Source organism: Schistocerca nitens, chromosome 9 (assembly GCF_023898315.1).
Source record: "Schistocerca nitens isolate TAMUIC-IGC-003100 chromosome 9, iqSchNite1.1, whole genome shotgun sequence".
In the NCBI taxonomy this organism is placed as follows: domain Eukaryota; kingdom Metazoa; phylum Arthropoda; class Insecta; order Orthoptera; family Acrididae; genus Schistocerca; species Schistocerca nitens.
This window is the reverse complement of record NC_064622.1, coordinates 297431669-297456376: the sequence shown is the minus strand read 5'-3', so window position 1 is coordinate 297456376 and position 24708 is coordinate 297431669. Positions and strand designations below refer to the sequence as shown.

Here is a 24708-nt window from a genome sequence, read left to right as displayed (position 1 = left end):
GACTGTCATAATGCGCAGAACTCATACAAAAATATTTTATGACATCATCTGAGTCTGTGGTTATGAATTCAGTCAGTAAATTAGCACATGACAAGTAGGATAATTTTTCAGCCTCTCTTGGTTTTATTTCCTCTTTTTTGTTGCTTTTTGTTGTTGATGAGCTATAGCTAAAATAATTGCAGCATGTTTTCTTTTAGGTGTTTGACTCTTAGCCTTGTAAAATCACATTGTCAACTCACAATACTGACAATATTACTCATGGTGTGCCGGTCACTTCATTATATTGAAGGTAAATTGAACATGTGCAGGTCCCTTAACATCACATATGGAGTTACCCACAATGTGTTACCTATAATGGAGTGGCAGCCGGCAGCTGATGAGGTAACACTGTTATGGAAAGTTACAGATGTCAACTACTAAGTAATTTTAATCGTACTACGTAGCACATATTTTTATCCTTCATACACAAAAATGTAGTGGTCCTCCTTAAAGTTTATCTGTACTGATAAAAAATCACTGTACCTGTATGACATTATGGATCGTGGCGGCAACCCTGGCAAGAAGCATTGTGAGCCTGTGTGCCCTTTCTGTGGGTGTCAGCTCAGGCCTGTAGTGGGTAGAGGCACGGTACCTTGCAACTAAGTACAAGGTATACGTGGGTGCCAGTTTGAAATGTGGGCCAGAAGGGTCAAGGCTTGTTATCACTGCGTGTAAGAAGTCGTCCTCCGTCTCCTCCCTGAACTCCAGCACTGCAGGTAAAATTGGATCCGATCCTCTTGGATACCGCTCGTAGTTTGATAGCCTAGAAGGGTAAACAATTTTTAATCATACAGTATTTAATTTTTTGGAAGACTGGCACTAGAAACAGTAATGGCAGTGAAACATTTGTAACTCACAAGTTATCTTATAATGCTCAAAAGTTATCTTGTAAACCTCAAAAGTATTTTGTAGTTGCGGTGTTATTTTACCAGCGCAGTTTGCATGCAGTCACAACAGAGCTACCAATTTTGTAATTTTCTTTGGCGGTATAGTATTCCTTCACTATCAGTAGCCACGCAGTCCGAGGCGTCTTGTCACAGTTCTCGCGGCTCCTCCCATCGGAGGTTCGAGTCCTCCCTCGGGCATGGGTGTGTGTGTGTTGTCCACAGTGTAAGTTTGTTTAAGTTAGGTAAGTAGTGTGTACGCTTAGGAACTGATGCCCTCAGCGGTTTGGTCCCATAAGAGCTCACCACAAATTTTCCGCTATCATTACTTAGGTACTCAGACAGTTCATCTGTGGAGGCAACTCAAAGCACACCAAAACATGCAGAATACTCAGTAGATGTGATACTGGCTGTTTTGCATGCTTTGAAGAATGGAAAGTCTCCTCTAGTGTTGCTACAGACTATGGCATAACACAACAACTAATGAGTGTGTGAAATCAATGGCAAAAACAGGAAGGAAGGTGTGCAGTATATAGATTGACTGAAAAACTAAAGGAACAAAAAGTAGCATCACTGACCATTAAGCATGGTGATGCTGGGGTCATGGTGTGTGGATGTTTTTCTAGATGTGGGGTTGTTCCTCTATTTCCAATAGAAAGCAAAATGGATCTTTTCTGTACAGTTACATTTTAGAAAAGAATATGGTTCCACACGGGAGAAAGAGTAAGACACACAGCTGGATGTTTCAGCAGGACAATGTTTGAAAACATATCTGTAGTCATGTAAAAACATTCTTTTCAGATAAAAACCACCTAGCTTCTGAAATGGCCAAGCCAGAGCCTGGTCTAAATCCAACTGAGCACCTCTGGGATGTACTGGATCAACATGTTTGCTGTAGAACTACTCAAACAAGGATCAATTTGGTGCTACCTTAATGGACAAATGCTCAAAACTCCCACCTGATCTATGAAAAAAGATTGTGGATTTAATGCCAAATGGACATGCAGCTGTGATCAAACAAATGAGTATGCAATGAAATATTGATTTGTTCTTTCAGACTCCAAAATAGTTTTGTTTTACTCTTACACCCTCAGACCTACAAACTACTTTTGAGTCAGAAGAACTGTTATTTCTGTTTTGATGTAAGATACCTTTGTTTCAATTACATGTGCTTTTGTTCTAAATGGATCATAATTATATAATTTTCAATTATCCACCAGCAGTTTTTTTCTATTAGACACTTATCTCCGTATGATTGTATCTAATGTGTTCCACAAGATACTTTTGAGCACTACAATATCAGTCTTTGTGACATTATTAAGGTGTACTGATTTCATGGTTTACATTCCTCAGAATCTTAATTGGCTCTAATTACAGCATATAAAATTAAATCTATTATTTTTCTGTTCATCATAAGAGATTCAAAACTGTGGGTTCCCTGAAAAACAAGACAGGAGAACAGAAATATTTGGAAGCAGCAGGCTGCCGATCCCAGCGGCGACTTAATGAATTAAGAGGCATAATGGTACTGGTATACTTAATGACAACTTACATGAGTGCATGAAATGTACTATGACATTGTCATTACTGCAATAACTAATGTAATTGGTAAGTAGTTATTAAGCAAAATGAGAACTGCTTTTCAGTGTCCAACTTGCTGTCTATTCCATTTTATGCACTATGTTTTGTCACTGTCCCAATACTCATTGTCAGACATTGTGGGCAATGGTGTACTGTTTGTTTGTTGCTGGTCTTCAAACAGTCTGGATAGAATTTGTACACAAACAGAGAACTATTAATTTATGTGGTGACATGACAGATACCTTTTAAGAATATTAGTGGTGTGGATAAGTGTGTTCAATATAGTGACATTTAGGGATATGTACAGGGAATATTAGTAGTTAAGTATTTGGTACAAACAAAAATTTTAACACGACTATTTAAAACAGAAAATGCTGAAAGTTACATGATTCACATAAAATTGCATACATCACAAAAATTACAGTCAAAATAAAAGTTAACTTAAAACATGCTATTATCACAAACTAACAGAACACAGGCAAAGTTAAAAATTGAAATCAGCATCTCAGGAGTACAACATTTCAACAACCCCTTACTAAGCAGACTAACCTGATATTTTTCTCATATTACCTTCAGATATAAATACTCCTTTCTAGTGTACGACCTTGAGAACTTGTAAATATTTTGGAAGTACTACACATTATAGTGAAGCTGAATCTTCTGACATTTATGTTTTCACACAAAGTATATTTAGAGTATTACTGATGAGTGATTGACAGATCACAGTTCAATGAGTCTATGCTGAAACACTGCACTCATGATACATACAAGACGATTACATCCACGACTAATCAGTACAAACATTCATGTTTGTTCCTTCCTGAGACATTTTGAAGTGGGGAAAGAACATACACTGAAACAATTACATGCATTATTGTTATATAACACATAATCTGATTAACGAATACCTCAGACTTTGGCTGTATAGTGAGAGACAATGTGTATAGTGTTACCAAAACTAAAGCTCCACAACATGGTAATGGCTGGATAACTGTTGCTATTGTATGGTACGATGGTAGTACCATTAAAGGTGTTTCTGGATTGGAGGCTTTCAATAACAGAGATGTTACTGCTTTTCGAACATTTCAAGTTGGCGAGGTGTTCAATAGGGACAATGCGGAAGTGCCAGACTACAGAATGAAAGGCCTCAGGTTCGAACCCCAGTCACTCTTATACAGGGTGGTCAGAAACAATTCTAAAAGCTTGTGAGAGTGTTCCAGAGCAGGCTGTACCAAAAAATAATTGTTAAAAAGAAATTCAGTAGGAATTGAAAAATGAAGACACCAGCAAGTATAATCAAGGAAGCAACTGAGATCGGCCAATTTAATTTGATGAATGTGGCACTCTGTTGGCACACATCTTAGTGAATATCGTATCTGATAAGGGAAAGATCATGAGCAGATTTGCAACAGAACACCTCTGTCAGTGCCAAGAAACAACTGCCACTATAAAAGGCAACACCGGCTCAAATGTCAATTTCAAATTTCCATACATGGCACAACTTGAATCTTCACACAACACAGCTGAAGAAGAATGTCAGAGAAGTTGTGAAACTAATACTTGAGGAATGACAGCTTTAACATTGCTGTAAAACTGTAAATTATCAGGTTTGCTGAGAAAGCATGTAAGGTTAAATCTATGTGAAATTCTCTCTTGTCTAATTTACTCTTAAGTTATCTGAGAGTAATTATTTGGAAATCTTTGAAATCATCCATTACCAAAGATTACAACCAGCTATGGACCACAGGTGGACTTACCATATCACGAACAGGATGAAATCACAAAGAGAACGGTTGGTACATTGGTAAGGCAGACTGACTAGCATTTCTTACTAGCTAATCATATCCACTAAAAACTGGGTATTGCTACACCCCTTAATATACAAGACTTCATCTAGCTGCTTGCTTACATACAGATATTAACGAACACAACTGAGCTTACCTGTTACCATTACTGCTTCCAACAGACCTCTGTGAACGTGTTTCCTCTTTGTTACCCAGACTAGATGTAGACACAGTTTCAACGTTACCATCCACATCAAATGTCGTCTCATAGTTCTGTGGAGGGGAACCGTTCTGGCCTCCACCACTATGTGCTGGTGTGGAGGCACCACCGTGGCTAACAGCGTCGTCACCTCGGGAAGACTGACTGTAGGTGCAAGGGTGGGTCAAGTGCAGGAAAAACAACACACACATGCGGGTAACTGTTAGGTCCATGTGCCTTTCAGATTTCTACACTTGTTTTTGTGTGGGTGCAAAAGTATTCCACAACAACAGTACTACAATGTTTACCTAAGTAACTTTTATCAATTTTCACTGAACAAACGTGAAGAACTGCAACCAACATTTATGGATATGAACTCCAAAACACAGGTAGCTAGGAGTACAGCTAAATATGCATAAGGATCAACATTTCTGCAAATGAAGCATTTACTATTCAACATTAAGTACGAAAATAGAGTAACTGGCTACTGAAAGTTGCTCGGGCACACATTTTGCGTCTCTCAAAATCAAACTACAGTCTATGATGACCATCTTTTGAGACCAGAGTAGAAACAAGTTTTCAACCACATCAAGCCAACATATGTAAATATGAACAATCAGAAAGTAATAGGCTGAAACAACTTCATTGTTATTTTATGACTAAACTATATTTACAAATGTTGGGTCAATGTGATTGAAAAATTGTTCGTATTCAGGTCTTGAAGGAGGTTATCATAGATTAAAATTTATTACTCAGTAAATGGAAAAAAAATATTTACAAAAGCCATGTCTGGTTCACTGTGGAGTTCTGCTGCAACTATGTTGGAATTTGTAAAAAAATCTGTTTCGTGCCTTTACAGGGCACATGAAAACTGAGATATATAAAGAAAATGTATGAAGATGTAATCCGAGTCAAGTAGCAGGGACAGAGAATGAATTTGTTATTATAAATGTGTTAACATGGCTTTAAGTAGCAACACTGAAACAAAGCTAGGGCAAATAACTGCCTGTGATGCATATAAGAATAAGTAAATGAAGTCATTATCACGTAACAGTAATTTGTAAATCATTAAAATGAACACAAGAGAATAATAATAAAAAGGTTAAGTGCTTTATTAGGAAATATGCAAAGAAAATAACATGAGCTATGAACTAAATTTCTAATACAACATTATTAGTTATAAATTTAGTTTGGTTTAGTTTCAAATTAGCCATTATACAGACACATCTGGGGTTATACAACTACTGTCTGGGAATGCTTTGCCAACAATGACATTGAGTAATATCAACCATTTTTTAGGAGGGGTACCACAGTCATATTTCTTGAGGGCCATTGTGTAGGTTCCACCTCAACTGTTGTTTACGCATATGGACTTTATTTAACTTTACACAATTGGCCAGTTTTGGTCTTAAAGGACATTCTCAAGTGCTGAAGGTGTCAACATGTTGTAATGTATCCGATTATTTAGCAATGGACATGGCACATGGCAGTTCTGAAAACAGACACATGTACATGCAAACGTCAAATTTTAAGCAGAATGTTTACTGAAAACACTAATAGGCATTGTAGAAACTCAGTTTCTACAATGATTATTGCTATGTTCAATAAACTTTCTGTTTTAAATTTGACTCTTGCATACGCAAGTGCTCACTTTCAGAACTGCCATGTTTGCTGCTATATAATCAGATATATGGCACCATCTTGGCACCTTCAGTACTTGAGAAAGGCATGTAAGATTGAAACTGGCCAATTGTGTGACGTTAAATAAAACAAATACATGTAAACTACAGACAGTGTAAAGCTTTTACAATGTCCTCGAATGGAGCAAAATCTTCAAATAAAAGGGAACCTGAGTGGCACTGCATCTGCAGATAACAAATCTGAAAGGCACTTGGTGATTATTCCTATTCTAATCTTAAGGTTAAGCATTGGCTAGCTAGAGAAATAAAACTATGAGCAAGCCATTCATATTGTGAGCAGGGAAGTGAACTAAACTGAACAAAAATAAACTGAGCAGTGGAGTGTGGCTTTATGATAAATATGCCAACTCATCTGGCCCCTTAAAATAACTTTTCTTTACTGACCGATCATACGAATAGTCAAGTGCCTGCCGAGCACTGTCATGCCGCTGCCTCGTCCTGTCATCATGAGAAGGATCGATAAACCTAAAGCTGTGAATACGGCCAAACTTCACGATTGAACCATGCTGTAAAATGCAAAATACAAAAGAAAATTAGAATATAACTGTCACTGTACACACTTAAGAAAACTGTATGTTTTGGAAATGATTTGCAATTTACCTTAAGGATGAAAAACAACTATTCAGAACTTGCACCTTTCGTCAGCTCAGTCTATACTGAGGCAAAGTTTTGCCACTAATGAAAAACATTCTAGAGCAAAGAATAAAGACTGATGAAACATTAGTTGTCTGTGTTTGTTTCGTATCAACCAGTTTGTTAAGCACACACTGTCATTTATTGCCCATTCAATTACAATCTTGTTGCATGACTGACCTACAGTTTATTAATTGCTTTCTTCCACTATTGCCAGATGATAGTTGTTCTTCACCACTTGATTGCAAATATCTTTAAATCTTAACTGCATATCCTGGTGCAGCATGTTAAGATAATAATGTAAATTGGATGATGTTTAGGAAACAAAATGTCGTTCCAATTATCTGAGCTTTTAGATGCGTAGAATCAACTTTTTTTGTTTCTAATTAATAGCATGTCACATATATTCCTTGATTTCTTTACAATAAGGTACCTCACATTTGCTTTAACAAGTACTATGTTCACATAATCTACTGACATATCAAAGCAACTGTTCGATGTTTACAGGAAACATCATTAACACAGAGAACTCGTCTGAAAACTTCTACTATCATAGTTTTCCAGCAAAAGACAAAGCTCCTGAGGCTAAAGAATGAGATATGTCAAAGAATTAACTGAACTACATTGTTTACCCACTCACAAATTTTCTGCAGTTCTTTCAGGAAGTTACATTACCTGTGAGCTGTAAATACTACCATGTAAGTAATGTACCTGGAGTGCAGAAAAGGATATGGGAATGCAACAAGAATAAAAACACTGCAAGCCTCGTTAAGTTGAGTCTTATTTTGCTTACTACAAAGGTTAATTATCCTAAAAATTGAGGCGGTTTCAGATGCATCACCTGCAGGATAGTTGTCTCGTAGATGCGCTGGTTGTTAACGTAGGTCTCGGCATCCCGAGAACAGGGGGTGACAGTGACGATGCCCTCAGTATGGGCGACAACACAGTGTCGTGGCCTGATGTTGGGTCCAAACAGCTGTAGTGACTGCGCCTGCTGCCCAGCAGGCCCTGCCGGCCGCTCGCTGCCTACCTCCGTCACATTGGGTTGCAGGCGGTGGCGCTTCGGGACCCCACTCACCACATCAGACCCATCTGCAAAGAGATCACACGGAACTGTGTTATATGTATCAGGGGTTACACTATGTTACATTCTAGCCAATCCTCCAAAACCATTAGGTGGCACAGGTAAAAAAGAAAGAGAGAAAAAATTTAAGCAAGACAATGAGTAAAGTTATCTTTTGATGCTAAAATGCAAATGTAAATTATTCAATAATCAACAATATTTTAACAAAAGCTTAAGTAATGTAAAATGTATATGTTTGAATCTGACAAGTACAATGTTTCACTAGGTTAACGGTGACCGGTATAAGCGCAGCCAGCAGTGCGTGCTGGATACAAATCATCAGGCAGTGCCATACTTCACTGTGTAACTTAATGAAGATGAAGCACACTAGGGAATTATCCCTGATAATAACCCCTATCTGTCGAGAATCTACCACACAGTGAAGAGTCCTGCACATGTCTAAAATTGTCTACTATAACCCTTTATAGTAAGAACGATCGAAGGGCAGAAGCAAGTTCAACGTTCCACACATCACACACAGTATCTCAAACTGCAGACCATCAAAAGAATGTCATCCTCCAACTCCTCACTTTTCTCCGCAGTCTGGCCTCGTGACTGTGATGATAGATAAAATAAGAAAGTTTAGTGGTGGTGGCTGTGCATGAATGGCAGTAGGTGGAGAAAATTAGTGGCTAGATGGAAGCTCACCTCTGCCACCCCCCCCCCCCTCGCCCCAAACACAACGTTTTCTGAAGACTGAGAATGCTTTACAGTTTTTAGAGTGGCATAGATGTGATGCACAAGTGAGATGGAAGTTGTGTGAAAGAGGCAGAAGATCTGCAAGAGAAACAGAACCAAAGAAGCAAGAGTGAAATGACTTACTATAATTCAAGGAGGAGGGCAATGAACAGGAGAAATTCAAAGTGAAGAGCAATGCAAAGATAGAGCAGGGGCTTAGATTAGCAGCCCATAACGAAGAATGGCAACAGCAACACAACACTTTTCGATTATAACGTTATTGGAAAACTTCTGATGCTTATCATATCATTTAAATCTGATTATCTAGGGATAATACAATGAATACATGAAATAAGTGGCAAGGATGCTGAACAGATGACAGATTTGTTGGATGCCTCTTCAGATATGCAGTGCATCGGTTAACACGACAGCACACATATGATATTTATTCTAAATTGTTGCTCCAGTGTTTCGTGCCTTTATCAAGTGAACACAACACCAAATATCTCAAGAATTCAAAGAAACACAGCTAGGACACTAATATTGTGGTATCAACGTTTGATAACACTTGTTAGGGGTTGCAGATATCGACTGCAGTCCGTAATAGATATCGCTGGACCCGCAAGTCGTGACTAGCGCCGCTCCGCGACTTGTGACAAGTATCTAGCGAGCTCTCAAGTCCAACATTGTTTTCCCAAAACCATATTGGGTAAATTTAGAGAACTTATATTTTGGTATCCAGTCTTGGAAATTGACATACAGCCGGGAGAGCAGCGTGAAGACCACATGCCCCTCCGTATCCGCATCGAATGACGCCTATGGGCTGAGGATGACACGGCGGCCGGTCGATTCTGTTGGGCCTTCACGGCCTGTTCGGGAGGAGCTTAATGAACAGTGTTCAATGTGTGTGAAATCTTACGGGACTTAACTGCTAAGGTCATCAGTCCCTAAGCTTACAAACTAGTTAACCTAAATTATCGTAAGGACAAACACACACACCCATGTCCGAGGGAGGACTCGAACCTCTGCCGGGACCAGCCGCACAGTCCACGACTGTAGCGCCTTAGACCGCTCGGCTAATCCCGCGCGGCACTTAATAGTTTGTGATCTGATCAACCAAACGAAATTTCCAGTTACAATGCGATACCTGTACAAAAGATACTAAAAATGGAAGCAATGTCTTCATACTGATGTCACGCTACGGATGTCACGCCAGTTTTAAACCTCAGACATTAACATCCCGACTGCTACTGATGTACTTCGGTAATGTGTAGTATTGTCGAATTGTTTCGCCTGGGAGGAAAAGCTCAAAAGGAAATCAAAAGTGAATGCTATTTCGTGAAAGGGTGCATTGTTCTATGAGGACGTACAATGTTTGATTCAAATGAGCCAGAACGTGCCTTTTGGACGAAGTGGGTAAGGACGACAAGGCAGTGCAGGAGGAAGCGTTTGACAGGTTCACCGAATCATGATGGATGGCCATCGATTAACTTCCACGGCAGGGGGGACTGATGGCATCTCTTAAGTACGGGAACACATTTGCGTGAGGAACTGGGCACGGGAAAGCACAATGTATGTTGCGTGGTGTATTTGTTCACCATTCTTGAAAGACGGGAACAGTTGGATATTCCACAATAGTTTCTTGAGAATTAGAGAAAAAAAACCTAGTCCATTGTGTGCCTTCGAAGACAATCCAGGTAAAGTAGGCATCCACTTGTCGGTTCCCCCCTCCCCTCCCCCCCCTACAGAAGTGCCTTTCCGCGACCTTCAAATTTACACCTGCTTCTGCTTCATCAATTAACAAAATAGCATTGCTATTAATTTTTCGCGAAAGTAGCGTTTACGATTAATTTAATGCAAAAATAGTAGCGAATACGAATTTAAAATGTTTGTTTTCGTTGTATCATTTCATAATTAACGTCTGCATCAGAGGAAAAATTACAGTTAGAATACGAATTATTTCCAATTGGCAGACGACAAATTTTCAAAGACAGACTGGAGGTAAACATAGTTAATTTCACATATATGAATATTTTTGCATTAAATTTAATCTGGCACGTTATTTTTGCTGAGACTGACAAAAATGCTTGTTCACATGTATCCCGTTTAAATCGAAGCAAGATGAAAAACTGAAGTTGGCATAAAGTCGAAAACTTGTATGATGTTCGAAAATGAGTTAAGCTTCAGACATACAAAAAATATATAGTGCCAAGATATATTACATTTGTTTTAAATACTTTAACCCAAGACATACAGCGACGGCATGCCCCAAGATAAAGGTTAACAACCCATTTTCTAGCGTATAGCAGACTGACTTGATGACCACAAATATGTAACCCAAAGTCTCAGGGAGTTTTAAAGTAAATAACTGAAATAACCAATGTTTGGGAAGCGTTTTTACCAATGGCACAGATCAAACATCGATGACGTGTCGTCAAGGGCAAGTTCATCAACGAACCGTTTTGTACGCTTTCGTATAAGGGATTACCTGTTATCCTATTCAGAGCGCTGACAAAAGCTCAATCCACGTGACCGTGAAAAATAACCGATGCTCGTCTAAAGCAATGTCGTTTTGGCCTAACAGGATCGCATCTGTGCAGTGGCTATTGTTTCCACAATGTAGCATGTCACACGCTCGTTCGGGCAGAGTAATCAAATTGACGAGCCAGTCATGTGGATGAACGAGATATACAGACGCGCTTGTTCGACGTTTTCCTACCTCACATTATCATGAATTCTTTTATTCCGTACTATCATTATTAAGGGACCTACAACATAGTTCGAATGAATTCACCCGAGAGCTCTAATTTCACAAATCCAACAACTAGCTGATGCCAACAAAAGTCTGAAGTCGTGGCTTCGTTATAGACCCACGCTTTATACGAACGATATGCCGCAACAACCGGGGGGCAGCTCCGTTTTGGGGATAACACGGCTAACTATAGCAGCAGCTCCAATCTCGAGTTAATAGCTCGCAAACATCATCACCTAAGAAAAGTTACGACTGGATAACTGGTCTATTCTTTGGAAAGTAACTATTAGTACCATCAAAACACAAGCAGTTATGTTTAAAAACAAACGGATATCTCAGGATGCTGTAATTGCTACACAAGGAAGCAAACTAGCGCGGAAGACCCATATCAAATATCTGGGCATCATCATTGACTCCAAACTCACATTCGAACACCACACTAACCATATCTGCAACAAACGAAATTACCTCACTACGAATCTTCAAAGTTTTTCTTCTCCCTATAATCACTTATGGCTTTGAAATCTTTTTCACAAATTAAAGGAATGCTGTGCAAATTGAAATTTCTGAAAAAGGACGTTAACGATTCTCACAACTTGGCGACAACTGCTAATGTGTGAAGGCATCGGAAAGGTTCTAGAGCGCAACAAACGTATAAATTTGAACGATGATTACGTAGAACAACAGGTAAATATATGCTGTAAAATAAGTTTTCTTTCATTATCTCGAGTAAAAATCTGTGGATAAACACACGTCCTTTACTTTTAGAACGACCCCCGCACGTGGCAGGAAGTCTACCAGGCAACGGAAGACTCTAGGTCGTTATCACTATAGGCAGGTTCTTCATTGAAATATGTCAGGACGTGTTCTATTTTTCATTTTTAAAAGAAAAGCTAACAACCGTTCAAACATGACTTATTCGATTTCCATCACATTTAGTAAGCCGAAGAGTTGCATTTAGTCGCGAACTACACTCCTGGAAATTGAAATAAGAACACCGTGAATTCATTGTCCCAGGAAGGGGAAACTTTATTGACACATTCCTGGGGTCAGATACATCACATGATCACACTGACAGAACCACAGGCACATAGACACAGGCAACAGAGCATGCACAATGTTGGCACTAGTACAGTGTATATCCACCTTTCGCAGCAATGCAGGCTGCTATTCTCCCATGGAGACGATCGTAGAGATGCTGGATGTAGTCCTGTGGAACGGCTTGCCATGCCATTTCCACCTGGCGCCTCAGTTGGACCAGCGTTCGTGCTGGACGTGCAGACCGCGTGAGACGACGCTTCATCCAGTCCCAAACATGCTCAATGGGGGACAGATCCGGAGATCTTGCTGGCCAGGGCAATTGACTTACACCTTCTAGAGCACGTTTGGTGGCACGGGATACATGCGGACGTGCATTGTCCTGTTGGAACAGCAAGTTCCCTTGCCGGTCTAGGAATGGTAGAACGATGGGTTCGATGACGGTTTGGATGTACCGTGCACTATTCAGTGTCCCCTCGACGATCTCTCCCCACACCATGATGCCGGGTGTTGGCCCTGTGTGTCTCGGTCGTATGCAGTCCTGATTGTGGCGCTCACCTGCACGGCGCCAAACACGCATACGACCATCATTGGCACCAAGGCAGAAGCGACTCTCATCGCTGAAGACGACACGTCTCCATTCGTCTCTCCATTCATGCCTGTCGCGACACCACTGGAGGCGGGCTGCACGATGTTGGGGCGTGAGCGGAAGACGGCCTAACGGTGTGCGGGACCGTAGCCCAGCTTGATGGAGACGGTTGCGAATGGTCCTCGCCGATACCCCAGGAGCAACAGTGTCCCTAATTTGCTGGGAAGTGGCGGTGCGGTCCCCTACGGCACTGCGTAGGATCCTATGGTCTTGGCGTGCATCCGTGCGTCGCTGCGGTCCGGTCCCAGGTCGACGGGCACGTGCACCTTCCGCCGACCACTGGCGACAACATCGATGTACTGTGGAGACCTCACGCCCCACGTGTTGAGCAATTCGGCGGTACGTCCACCCGGCCTCCCGCATGCCCACTATACGCCCTCGCTCAAAGTCCGTCAACTGCACATACGGTTCACGTCCACACTGTCGCGGCATGCTACCAGTGTTAAAGACTGCGATGGAGCTCCGTATGCCACGGCAATCTGGCTGACACTGACGGCGGCGGTGCACAAATGCTGCGCAGCTAGCGCCATTCGACGGCCAACACTGCGGTTCCTGGTGTGTCCGCTGTGCCGTGCGTGTGATCATTGCTTGTACAGCCCTCTCGCAGTGTCCGGAGCAAGTATGGTGGGTCTGACACACCGGTGTCAATGTGTTCTTTTTTCCATTTCCAGGAGTGTACAAGTATACAATATGTGAAATACGCCCCCCCCCCCCCCCAGTTGTAATACACAATTGACCCAAAGAGACTAAACGATTTTTTTTAAGAGATTTGGAATGAAGGAAGTTTTGTTCAATAAAAAAGTTACCTGTCTTGCTGGCCGAGCGGTTCTAGGCACTTCAGTCTGGAACCGCGCAACCGCTACGGTAGCGGGTTCGAAACCTGCCTCGATCATGGATGCGTGTGATGTCCTTAGGTTAGTTAGGTTTAAGTAGTTCTAAGTTCTAGGGAACTGATGACCTCAGATGTTAAGTCCCATAGTGCTCAGAGCCATTTGAACCAACCTGTCCTGCAGACGAGTATTATGCATATATAAACAAACTCTTTTTCTGAGGCAATAAAATGTGTCTCGCTGGACCAAATTCATTGCGTTAAAAGGAGAGTACTTGATGAAATTAATTTACTTTTGAAAAAAAAGTTTGTTTACTATGTTTTTTTATCAAAGTCCATCCATCTTATCCATGCCCGTACCAGGTCGTCGAATTGCCTAATGGCTACTGGTGCAATTACTCCCCTGCACTAGTCTCAGACCAACTTTATTTAAGTGTTTACTATTTTAGTTCAGCGCCTAGCAGAGGTACACGTAAGACGCGGAAAATTCTGGGCAGTCGCTTGCGCCTAGGGGAGGATTCGAAAGAAGTGCGTAAATCAATGACCTACAAACAGAGACACGCTACGGGGAGCGAGGACATGCAACGCAGCACGGAGACACGCAACGTTTCGCTTTCAACAGGCAGCTGTCTTATCGATGCAAGGGTAACTGCGGACACACAATGTAGACAAGTCAATCAAAATTTCGTTCTGGTGTTAAAGAACAAAAATAAAATGTGGCAGAACTGCTACTGACAAGGTACTACACCAGTTGCTGATTGATGAAATGGAAGTTGTTATTTTTTGTACCTTGACCGAAGTCTGCGCTGCTAATTGTACGTGTGCTATCTGATTCTTAGTAGGGAATCCCCAAATGAAAAAAAAATCAAATGCGACAAAATATTACAAGCACTGCTTTTAGGAAATGGCAAATCAGATTACAGCTACATTTTTGTTTTATAAATAGTTATTCTTTTTCTCATCCAGACATGTTTATAAATATAACTTTCTTGATACTGATAGATTGGATGGTTGATTTGGGGGTAAGGGGCCAATCAGCGAGGCCATGGGTCTCATTGGATTAGGGAAGGATGGGGAAGGAAGTCCGCCGTGCTCTTTCAAAGAAACCATCCCAGCATTTACCTGCAGCGATTTAGGGAAATCACGGTAAACCTAAATCAGGATGGCCGGACGCGGGTTTGAAACCTCGTCATCCCGAATGCGAGTCCAGTGTGCTAAACACTGCGCCACCTCTTTTGGTCTTGATGCTGAAGTTACTGTGATGGTTCAAATGGCTCTGAGCACTATGGGACTTAACTTCTGAGGTCATCAGTCCCATAGACTTAGAACTAATTAAACCTAACTAACCTAAGGACATCACACACATCCATGCCCGAGGCAGGATTCGAACCTGCGACCGTAGCGGTCGCGCGGTTCCAGACTGTAGCGCCTAGAACCGCTCGGCCACTCCGGCCGGCGATGCTATGGTGGCAGAAGAATAAATATCGCTGGGTATGGCGAAATTTTTCACGAGGACATGCAGCATTACTGTATGATTAAATGATGATGGCGTCCTCTTGGGTAAAATATTCCGGAGGTAAAATAGTCCCCATTCGGATCTCCGGGAGGGGACTACTCAAGAGGACGTCGTTATCAGGAGAAAGAAAACTGGCGTTCTACGGATCGGAGCGTGGAATGTCAGATCCCTTAATCGGGCAGGTAGGTTAGAAAATTTAAAAAGGGAAATAGATAGGTTAAAGTTAGATATAGTGGGAATTAGTGAAGTTCGGTGGCAGGAGGAACAAGACTTCTGGTCAGGCGAATACAGGATTATAAATACAAAATCAAATAGGGGTAATGCAGGAGTAGGTTTAATAATGAATAAAAAAATAGGAGTGCGGGTTAGCTACTACAAACAGCATAGTGAACACATTATTGTGGCCAAGATAGACACAAAGCCCATGCCTACTACAGTAGTACAAGTTTATATGCCAACTAGCTCTGCAGATGATGAAGAAATTGATGAAATGTATGACGAGATAAAAGAAATTATTCAGGTAGTGAAGGGAGATGAAAATTTAATAGTCATGGGTGACTGGAATTAGTCAGTAGGAAAAGGGAGAGAAGGAAACATAGTAGGTGAATATGGATTGGGGGGAAGAAATGAAAGAGGAAGCCGCCTTGTAGAATTTTGCACAGAGCATAACTTAATCATAGCTAACACTTGGTTCAAGAATCATAAAAGAAGGTTGTATACCTGGAAGAATCCTGGAGATACTAAAAGGTATCAGATAGATTATATAATGGTAAGACAGAGATTTAGGAACCAGGTTTTAAATTTTAAGACATTTCCAGGGGCAGATGTGGATTCTGACAATATATTGGTTATGAACTGCAGATTGAAACTGAAGAAACTGCAAAAAGGTGGGAATTCAAGGAGATGGGACCTGGATAAACTGAAAGAACCAGAGGTTGTAGAGAGTTTCAGGGAGAGCATAAGGGAACAATTGACAGGAATGGTGGAAAGAAATACAGTAGAAGAAGAATGGGTAGCTCTGAGGGATGAAGTAGTGAAGGCAGCAGAGGATCAAGTAGGTCAAAAGACGAGGGCTCATAGAAATCCTTGGGTAACAGAAGAAATATTGAATTTAATTGATGAAAGGAGAAAATATAAAAATGCAGTAAATGAAGCAGGCAAAAAGGAATACAAACGTCTCAAAAATGAGATCGACAGGAAGTGCAAAATGGCTAAGCAGGGATGGCTAGAGGACAAATGGTTCAAATGGCTCTGAGCACTATGGGACTCAACTGCTGAGGTCATTAGTCCCCTAGAACTTAGAACTAGTTAAACCTAACTAACCTAAGGACACCACACACATCCATGCCCGAGGCAGGATTCGAACCTGCGACCGTAGCGGTCTCGCGGTTCCAGACTGCAGCGCCAGAACCGCGCGGCCACTTCGGCCGGCGCTAGAGGACAAATGTAAGGATGTAGAGGCTTGTCTCACTAGGGGTAAGATAGATACTGCCTACAGGAAAATTAAAGAAACCTTTGGAGAGAAGAGAACCACTTGTATGAATATCAAGAGCTAAGATGGCAACCCAGTTCTAAGCAAAGAAGGGAAGGCAGAAAGGTGGAAGGAGTATATAGAGGGTTTATACAAGGGCGATGTACTTGAGGACAATATTATGGAAATGGAAGACGATGTAGATGAAGATGAAATGGGAGATAAGATACTGCGTGAAGAGTTTGACAGAGCACTGAAAGACCTGAGTCGAAACAAGGCCCCGGGAGTAGACAACATTCCATTAGAACTACTGATGGCCTTGGGAGAACCAGTCATGACAAAACTCTACCATCTGGTGAGCAAGATGTATGAGACAGGCGAAATACCCACAGACTTCAAGAAGAATATAATAATTCCAATCCCAAAGAAAGCATGTGTTGACAGATGTGAAAATTACCGAACTATCAGTTTAACAAGTCACAGCTGCAAAATACTAACGCGAATTCTTTACAGACGAATGGAAAAACTGGTAGAAGCGGACCTCGGGGAAGATCAGTTTGGATTCCGTAGAAATGTTGGAACACGTGAGGCAATACTAACCTTACGACTTATCTTAGAAGAAAGATTAAGAAAAGGCAAACCTACGTTTCTAGCATTTGTAGACTTAGAGAGAGCTTTTGACAACGTTAACTGGAATACTCTCTTTCAAGTTCTGAAGGTGTCAGGGGTAAAATACAGGGAGCGAAAGGCTATTTACAATTTGTACAGAAACCAGATGGCAGTTATAAGAGTCGAGAGGCATGAAAGGGAAGCAGTGGTTGGGAAAGGAGTGAGACAGGGTTGTAGCCTCTCCCCGATGTTATTTAATCTGTATACTGAGCAAGCAGTAAAGGAAACAAAAGAAAAATTCGGAGTAGGTATTAAAATTCATGGAGAAGAAGTAAAAACTTTGAGGTTCGCCGATGACATTTTAATTCTGTCAGAGACAGCAAAGGACTTGGAAGAGCAGTTGAACGGAATGGACAGTGTCTTGAAAGGAGGATATAAGATGAACATCAACAAAAGCAAAACGAGGATAAAGGAATGTAGTCAAATTAAATCGGTTGATGCTGAGGGGATTAGATTAGGAAATGAGTAAAGGAGTTTTGCTATTTAGGGAGCAAAATAACTGATGATGGTCGAAGTAGAGAGGATATAAAATGTAGACTGGCAATGGCAAGGAAAGCGTTTCTGAAGAAGAGAAATTTGTTAACATCGAGTATGGATTTAAGTGCCAGGAAGTCGTTTCTGAAAGTATTTGTATGGAGTGTAGCCATGTATGGAAGTGAAACATGGACAATAACCAGTTTGGACAAGAAGAGAATAGAAGCTTTCGAAATGTGGTGCTACAGAAGAATGCTGAAGATAAGGTGGGTAGATCACGTAACTAATGAGGAGGTATTGAATAGGATTGGGGAGAAGAGAAGTTTGTGGCACAACTTGACTAGAAGAAGGGGTCGGTTGGTAGGACATGTTTTGAGGCATCAAGGGATCACAAATTTAGCATTGGAGGGCAGCGTGGAGGGTAAAAATCGTAGAGGGAGACCAAGAGATCAATACACTAAGCAGATTCAGAAGGATGTAGGTTGCAGTAGGTACTGGGAGATGAAGAAGCTTGCACAGGATAGAGTAGCATGGAGAGCTGCATCAAACCAGTCTCAGGACTGAAGACCACAACAACAACAACAACAACAATGGCGAAATGTCACTGCTGCTGTTACTGGTAAACGCTCGCAGTTTCACAATAGATTTGTTCCTTTTTTCAAGCAAACATACATCGTATTTCTATTAAACTTGTACAAAGATCTTACATGCTCATAGTTTTAAGATCTTGTTACAGGTCTGACAAAATATCGCGTTTATTCGCCGGAAAATGCGGTCAGTACACTCCAAAATCCGTAGAGAAAATGGAGATTACCTACTGCGGCAGAAGGGATACTTCAACGTACAAAATCCTTATTTTCTGTCTAAATTGTTTACAAATGCATCTCACAAACGTCTCAAGTTCGAAGGTTGGCGTTCTCTAGCAGAGGAAAATACTGACAGCATGTCACGTTTTACTGACGTAATATCTTGCCTTCTGTGTGATATCTTTTAATAATCAGCCGGCTGGTGTGGCCGAGCGGTTCTAGGCGCTTCAGTCTGAAACCGCGCGACCGCTACTGTCGCAGGTTCGAATCCTGCCTCGGTCATGGATGTGTGTGATGTCCTTAGGTTAGTTAGGTTTAAGTAGTTCTAAGTTCTAGGGGACTGATGACCTCAGTGGTTAAGTCCCATAGAGCTCAGAGCCATTTGAACCACTTTTTTTAATTAGCTTTTATCTTCGGCGAGATGTCAAACATAAATATCCCTCTTTCTTCTCACACTACAAAGCACTTTTACTTACACGAGGGACGCATACAAAAACAAACAAACTAAACTGCGAGGCCAAAATTCATGGGAAGGGTTGCCCCATTCGCATTCAACGGATGGCAGTGTGCACCCCACACTGAGTCTAGAGGAGGCGTCTGGCACCATTGTTTAGCACTACGTTACAGCCACGTGCGTGGTGAACACTGCAGCACGTCGCCAGGTAACCGGCTTCGATCAAGGTGGGTCTTAGGATAGTGGAGATTACACAAGAAATCAGGTTTCGGACGTCAACAATGTCTAGGTGGACGTTCAGTATGTTCCACACGTGTGGCCCGGCGAATGAGACAAAGAGTGCTTGTTATTGCTCCAAGTTAGTCTGCTGCATGGCAGGTTATGGCCTGCCAACTTGGCATTATTTTCGGGCTTCTTCAGGAGTCGCCTAAACAAGCACGAGTGCTCACGCTCGCTCGCCGCCTGGGTAGTGAGCGCTCGCGGTAAACTGAGGCGGTCAGACGCTATTATGTAGCGCAAGGGAAGCAAACTGTGCGCTGTCTTCAGAGAAATGACCGTAGGTAGCTTTCTGAGGTTGTAGTATGGACCGGAAGAAGAAAAAAGGCCAATAAACATTGGATCTAAAATGCATATCTGGGCAACTATGAGCATTTGTTCATCTTCACTACTGTCAAACACATCGCCTCTACTGATTTCAAACGTAGCTTGCATTTATGATGAGACTCTCGTCCAGAAGTCGCAAGCGAGAGGAAAAAATGCATTTGGCTGCGGTGCATAAGAAGTGTAGAGGAATAACTCGTAAAATTACAGGCCAATATCCTTAAAATAGGTTTCCTGCAGAATTCCTGAGCATATTCTAAGCTCGAATATAATAAATTTCCTAGACACAGAAAAGCCCGTATCAAATGAACACAGACTTAGAAAGCATCGCTCGTGCTAAATTCAGCTCGCCCTTCCCGCGCACCACGTCCTCCGAACCACTGATGGCGGACAACAGGCAGATTCCATATTAAATTTGGGTAGCTCAACTGGTAAAGCACTTGCCCACGAAAGGCAAGTTCGAGTCTCGTTCCGGCACACAATTTTAATCTGCCAGGAAGTTTCATATCAGCGTACACTCCGCTGCAGAGTGAAAATCTCATCCTGAAAACAGATTCCACATTCCTAAATTTTCATGCTACATAAGACTAGGCCTCATAATGAGTAGATTATGATGGCATTTGAAATTTTTAAATTCGGTTAATAGCTACGCGAAACACTGAATATCAAATTTTTGCTGGCCCTGCACTGTAATTGCTACCGCAGCCTGGGATAGCGTTTTAGTAATATAGACAACATGCTATCGATACCAACGTACACTGCATGAACCGAACACCAACTACGTAAAAAGAATCGTTTTAACACTGCAAGACGCGTGGATCGATATCTCTCCAGACTGATTCTAGCATCCACGGCGTCTTATTTCTCTTTTGAGGGGTCTTAGAGCAGCGACTAGTTATTAACACCAAATGCAGTGCATTTCGATGACTTTCGGCCATTCAGCGTATACTAAAGTGGAAGCGATATTACTAATTTTAACCAACCAGGCCATTACTGCACCTGGAAGTGTTTTTGCTAAGATTTTAGCTCGCCACTAGAAATGTACATTCCACACACTAAATGGCGATTCGTTGACAATCTTTCTGCAGCTTCATCCAGAATGGCCTCACAGCCTATTTTCATTCCTTTTCTCTGTATCACCCGATTCCTCATTCGCTTGAGTGCTCTTTTCGCTTTCCTTGAGAGGATTGACACTTAAGAACTTTCTGCTAGACGCGGCCATGAGATTGTGGACTGTCTTTGGACCCAAGAGGTCTTTACGTTTCTTTGGTGCGCGAAGTGTTGCTCATACACAATAACATCAAAAGCATCCGGACACCTATTACTGGAAAGTAACACGGGGGTCTCCAGACTTCGCCTTCATGAACTGAACTCTGCTGGACACAGTTTCGATGAGGTGTCTGAATGGCAGTCCATTCTTCCACAAGAGCCAAAAGCAGCGAAGGCATATTTGACGATGCAGTCTGAAACGATATCGACATTTTAACTAAGACGTCCCATTTGGTTGAGGTCAGGACAGAATTTCAGGAATGCCACCAAACCACCCACGGACGTTGCTTTATGACAGCGTGCACTGTCACACTGCTACACACCATCATCGTCTCCGAACTGTTCCTCTGTTGTACGCAGCACACAATGCTATAAAATGTGTCCTTATCCTTTCGCATTTAACATTTTCTGAAGCGCAATAAGGGGGCACACCTCAAACCCAAAGAACACCCCCATACCGTAACACCACTTCCTCTGTACTACACTGTCGGAACTGCGCGTAAAGGAAGGTACCGTTTTCCAGGCATTCACCAAACCCAAAACTTTCCATCGGATTGCCACAGGGTACAGACGTTAGCCATCTCTCAGAATCCCTCGTTTCCGCTTATCCACTGTCCAATGTAGTCGCTCTTTACCATACTTCGAGTCGCTACACAAAGGCACTGCTTATGAGGAGCTGTTCGACAACATTACTTTTAGCTCTCCATGCAAAGACACTGCGCTAGATGGACTGCCGGTAGCGCTCTGGAACTCAAAGAGGGATTACATCCACTGATTTAATTCGACTTTCTACAACCATCCTGTAGACTTAGAGAAAGCTTTTGACAATGTTGACTGGAATACTCTCTTTCAAATTCTAAAGGTGGCTGGGGTAAAATACAGGGAGCGAAAGGCTATTTACAATTTGTACAGAAACCAGATGGCAGTTATAAGAGTCGAGGGGCATGAAAGGGAAGCAGTGGTTGGGAAGGGAGTGAGACATGGTTGTAGCCTCTCCCCGATGTTATTCAATCTGTATATTGAACAAGCAATTGAGGAAACAAAAGAAAAATTCGGAGTAGGTATTAAAATTCATGGAGAAGAAGTAAAAACTTTGAGGTTTGCCGATGACATTGTAATTCTGTCAGAGACAGCAATGGACTTGGAAGAGCAGTTGAACGGAATGGACAGTGTCTTGAAAGAAGGATATAAGATGAACATCAACAAAAGCAAAACGAGGATAATGGAATGTAGTCAAATTAAATCGGGTGATGCTGAGGGAATTAGATTAGGAAATGAGACACTTAAAGTAGTAAAGGAGTTTTGCTATTTAGGGAGTAAAATAACTGATGATGGTCGAAGTAGAGAGGATATAAAATGTAGACTGGCAATGGCAAGGAAATCTTTTCTGAAGAAGAGAAATTTGTTAACATCGGGTATAGATTTAAGTGTCAGGAAGTCGTTTCTGAAAGTATTTGTATGGAGTGTAGCCATGTATGGAAGTGAAACATGGACGATAACTAGTTTGGACAAGAAGAGAATAGAAGCTTTCGAAATGTGGTGCTACAGGAGAATGCTGAAGATAAGGTGGGTAGATCACGTAACTAATGAGGAGGTATTGAATAGGATTGGGGTAAGAGAAGTTTGTGGCACAACTTGACTAGAAGAAGGAACCGGTTGGTAGGACATGTTCTGAGGCATCAAGGCATCACAAATTTACCATTGGAGGGCAGCGTGGAGGGTAAAAATCGTAGAGGGAGACCAAGAGAGGAATACACTAGGTAGATTCAGAAGGATGTAGGTTGCACTAAGTAATGGGAGATGAAGAAGCTTGCACAGGATAGAGTTGCACGGAGAGCTGCATCAAATCAGTCTCAGGACTGAAGACCACAACAACAACAACAACACAACAACCATCCTCCGCAATGACTGGCGGTCCCTGTTCGTCAGTACATGAGTTCAGCCTGGTCTCGGTATGGCCGTGGTTGTTCCTTAGCGTTTGCACTTCCCAATCATATCAACAACATTCGACTTGGGCAGCTTTAGAAGGGTTCAAATGTCCCTCATGGATTTGTTGCTCAGGTGACATCCACGTTCGGAGTCTCTGAGCTCTAGAGCCATTTAGCTCATGCAGCTTCTCTACTGACAACAGAATACTATGCGCCTCCTTTCCATCGGCGGGTATGTCCGCCCCCGGTAGCTGAGTGGTCAGCGCGACAGAATGTCTATCCTACGGGCCCGGGTTCGATTCCCGGCTGGGTCGAAGATTTTCTCCGCTCAGGGACTGGGTGCTGTGTTGTCCTAATCATCATCATTTCATCTCCATCGACGCGTAAGTCGCCGAAGTGGCGTCAAACCGAAAGACTTGCACCCGGCGAACGGTGTACCCGACGGGAGGCCCTAGGCACACGACATTTATTGGCGGGTGTGGCTCTTGTGACATCTAGTGGTAAATTCCGCAAGACATAGTGGTTTCAGGATCAGACAGTCTATTTAGGGCACCACCTCGAATTGAGAGCAACGCATATGGGGGTTTTGAGAAGACACGAGCCTCGCTACTTTGGTTCGGTATCCGTCATAAGATACGCCCCGGAAGAAACATCACAAGACAACTAGATTTGCAAATTACATCCTGGCAAGAGTGTTACGGGATCCAAGCGACCTCGACCGTAAGCCTTGTTACACGGCTGTGTGATGGATTGTGGCATCAAACATTAAGGTGCGCAGCGACACAAATCAATATAAGGGCGGTCGCAGGCGGTACTGAAATACGCATCAGTCCGGCGTCGCCTGATCGCCACTCCTGGCGGCCAACTGCACGCACTGCGGCGGTTCCTGGATTACAACAGACGCCAATGAAACCAGCAGGCAGATGCGCTGAGGCGTGCTGCTGTCTGAAACACCATCCCTAGTTTCCTCAAAGTGTGCTGTCGACAGCTAGCGAGAAATTAGCCGTTGGGAAGAATTCGTAATACGTATGAGCTGCTGCAGAGAGAAGATGCTTAAGCTGTATAAAGCAGGATAAGCAGCAATCTGTCGGCAGAGTATAACACTGATGCAAGTGCAAGTGTTTCGAAGCACGCTGTTCAGCACACACAGCACACACAGGCCGTTACGTGTTCCTGTGATGGACCCAACGACATCGCCTAGGACGACAGCACTGGGCACGGGATCATCAGATTGGCTAGTGGGTCAACAGAACGTGTCGCCTGGTCGGATTAGTGGTGCTCTTTGGCACACGAGGTCGACAGTCGTGTCCGAATACGCTGCCATGCACGCGAGCCGCTGCTCGATAGATGCAACGCGCCACGGGTGCAGGTCGCTTGTGGAAGTATTACGAGCTTCTACATACGTACTCTGCAAGCCACACAGGGTGCATCCAGGATGGCACTCTGTAGCACTATTAGCCATTCCCTTTCCTGTTCACGTGGCAAATGGAACCAGGGAAAAACGAATGTCTCTATACGCTTCTACATGAGCCATGATTTCTCTTTTTTGAACAGTTCTCGGGTATCCGACCGTAATTTCACCACAATATTTCGGCAGACGTACACGCTGCCATCTTCAGGTGGTACCGGACG

General features: G+C 42.4%; 1 protein-coding gene across 1 annotated transcript in view; it reads right to left on the bottom strand.

The window, feature by feature from the left end:
* LOC126204449 (afadin) overlaps window positions 1-24708 on the bottom strand; it is a 711881-nt gene that overhangs the window by 134304 nt on the left and 552869 nt on the right. The window contains exons 9-12 of the mRNA XM_049938836.1: window positions 7662-7912; window positions 6572-6693; window positions 4446-4652; window positions 523-802 (exon numbers count right to left, since the gene is read on the bottom strand). Coding sequence (XP_049794793.1) covers window positions 523-802; window positions 4446-4652; window positions 6572-6693; window positions 7662-7912 — 860 coding nt within the window. The remainder of the gene's footprint in view (window positions 1-522; window positions 803-4445; window positions 4653-6571; window positions 6694-7661; window positions 7913-24708) is intronic.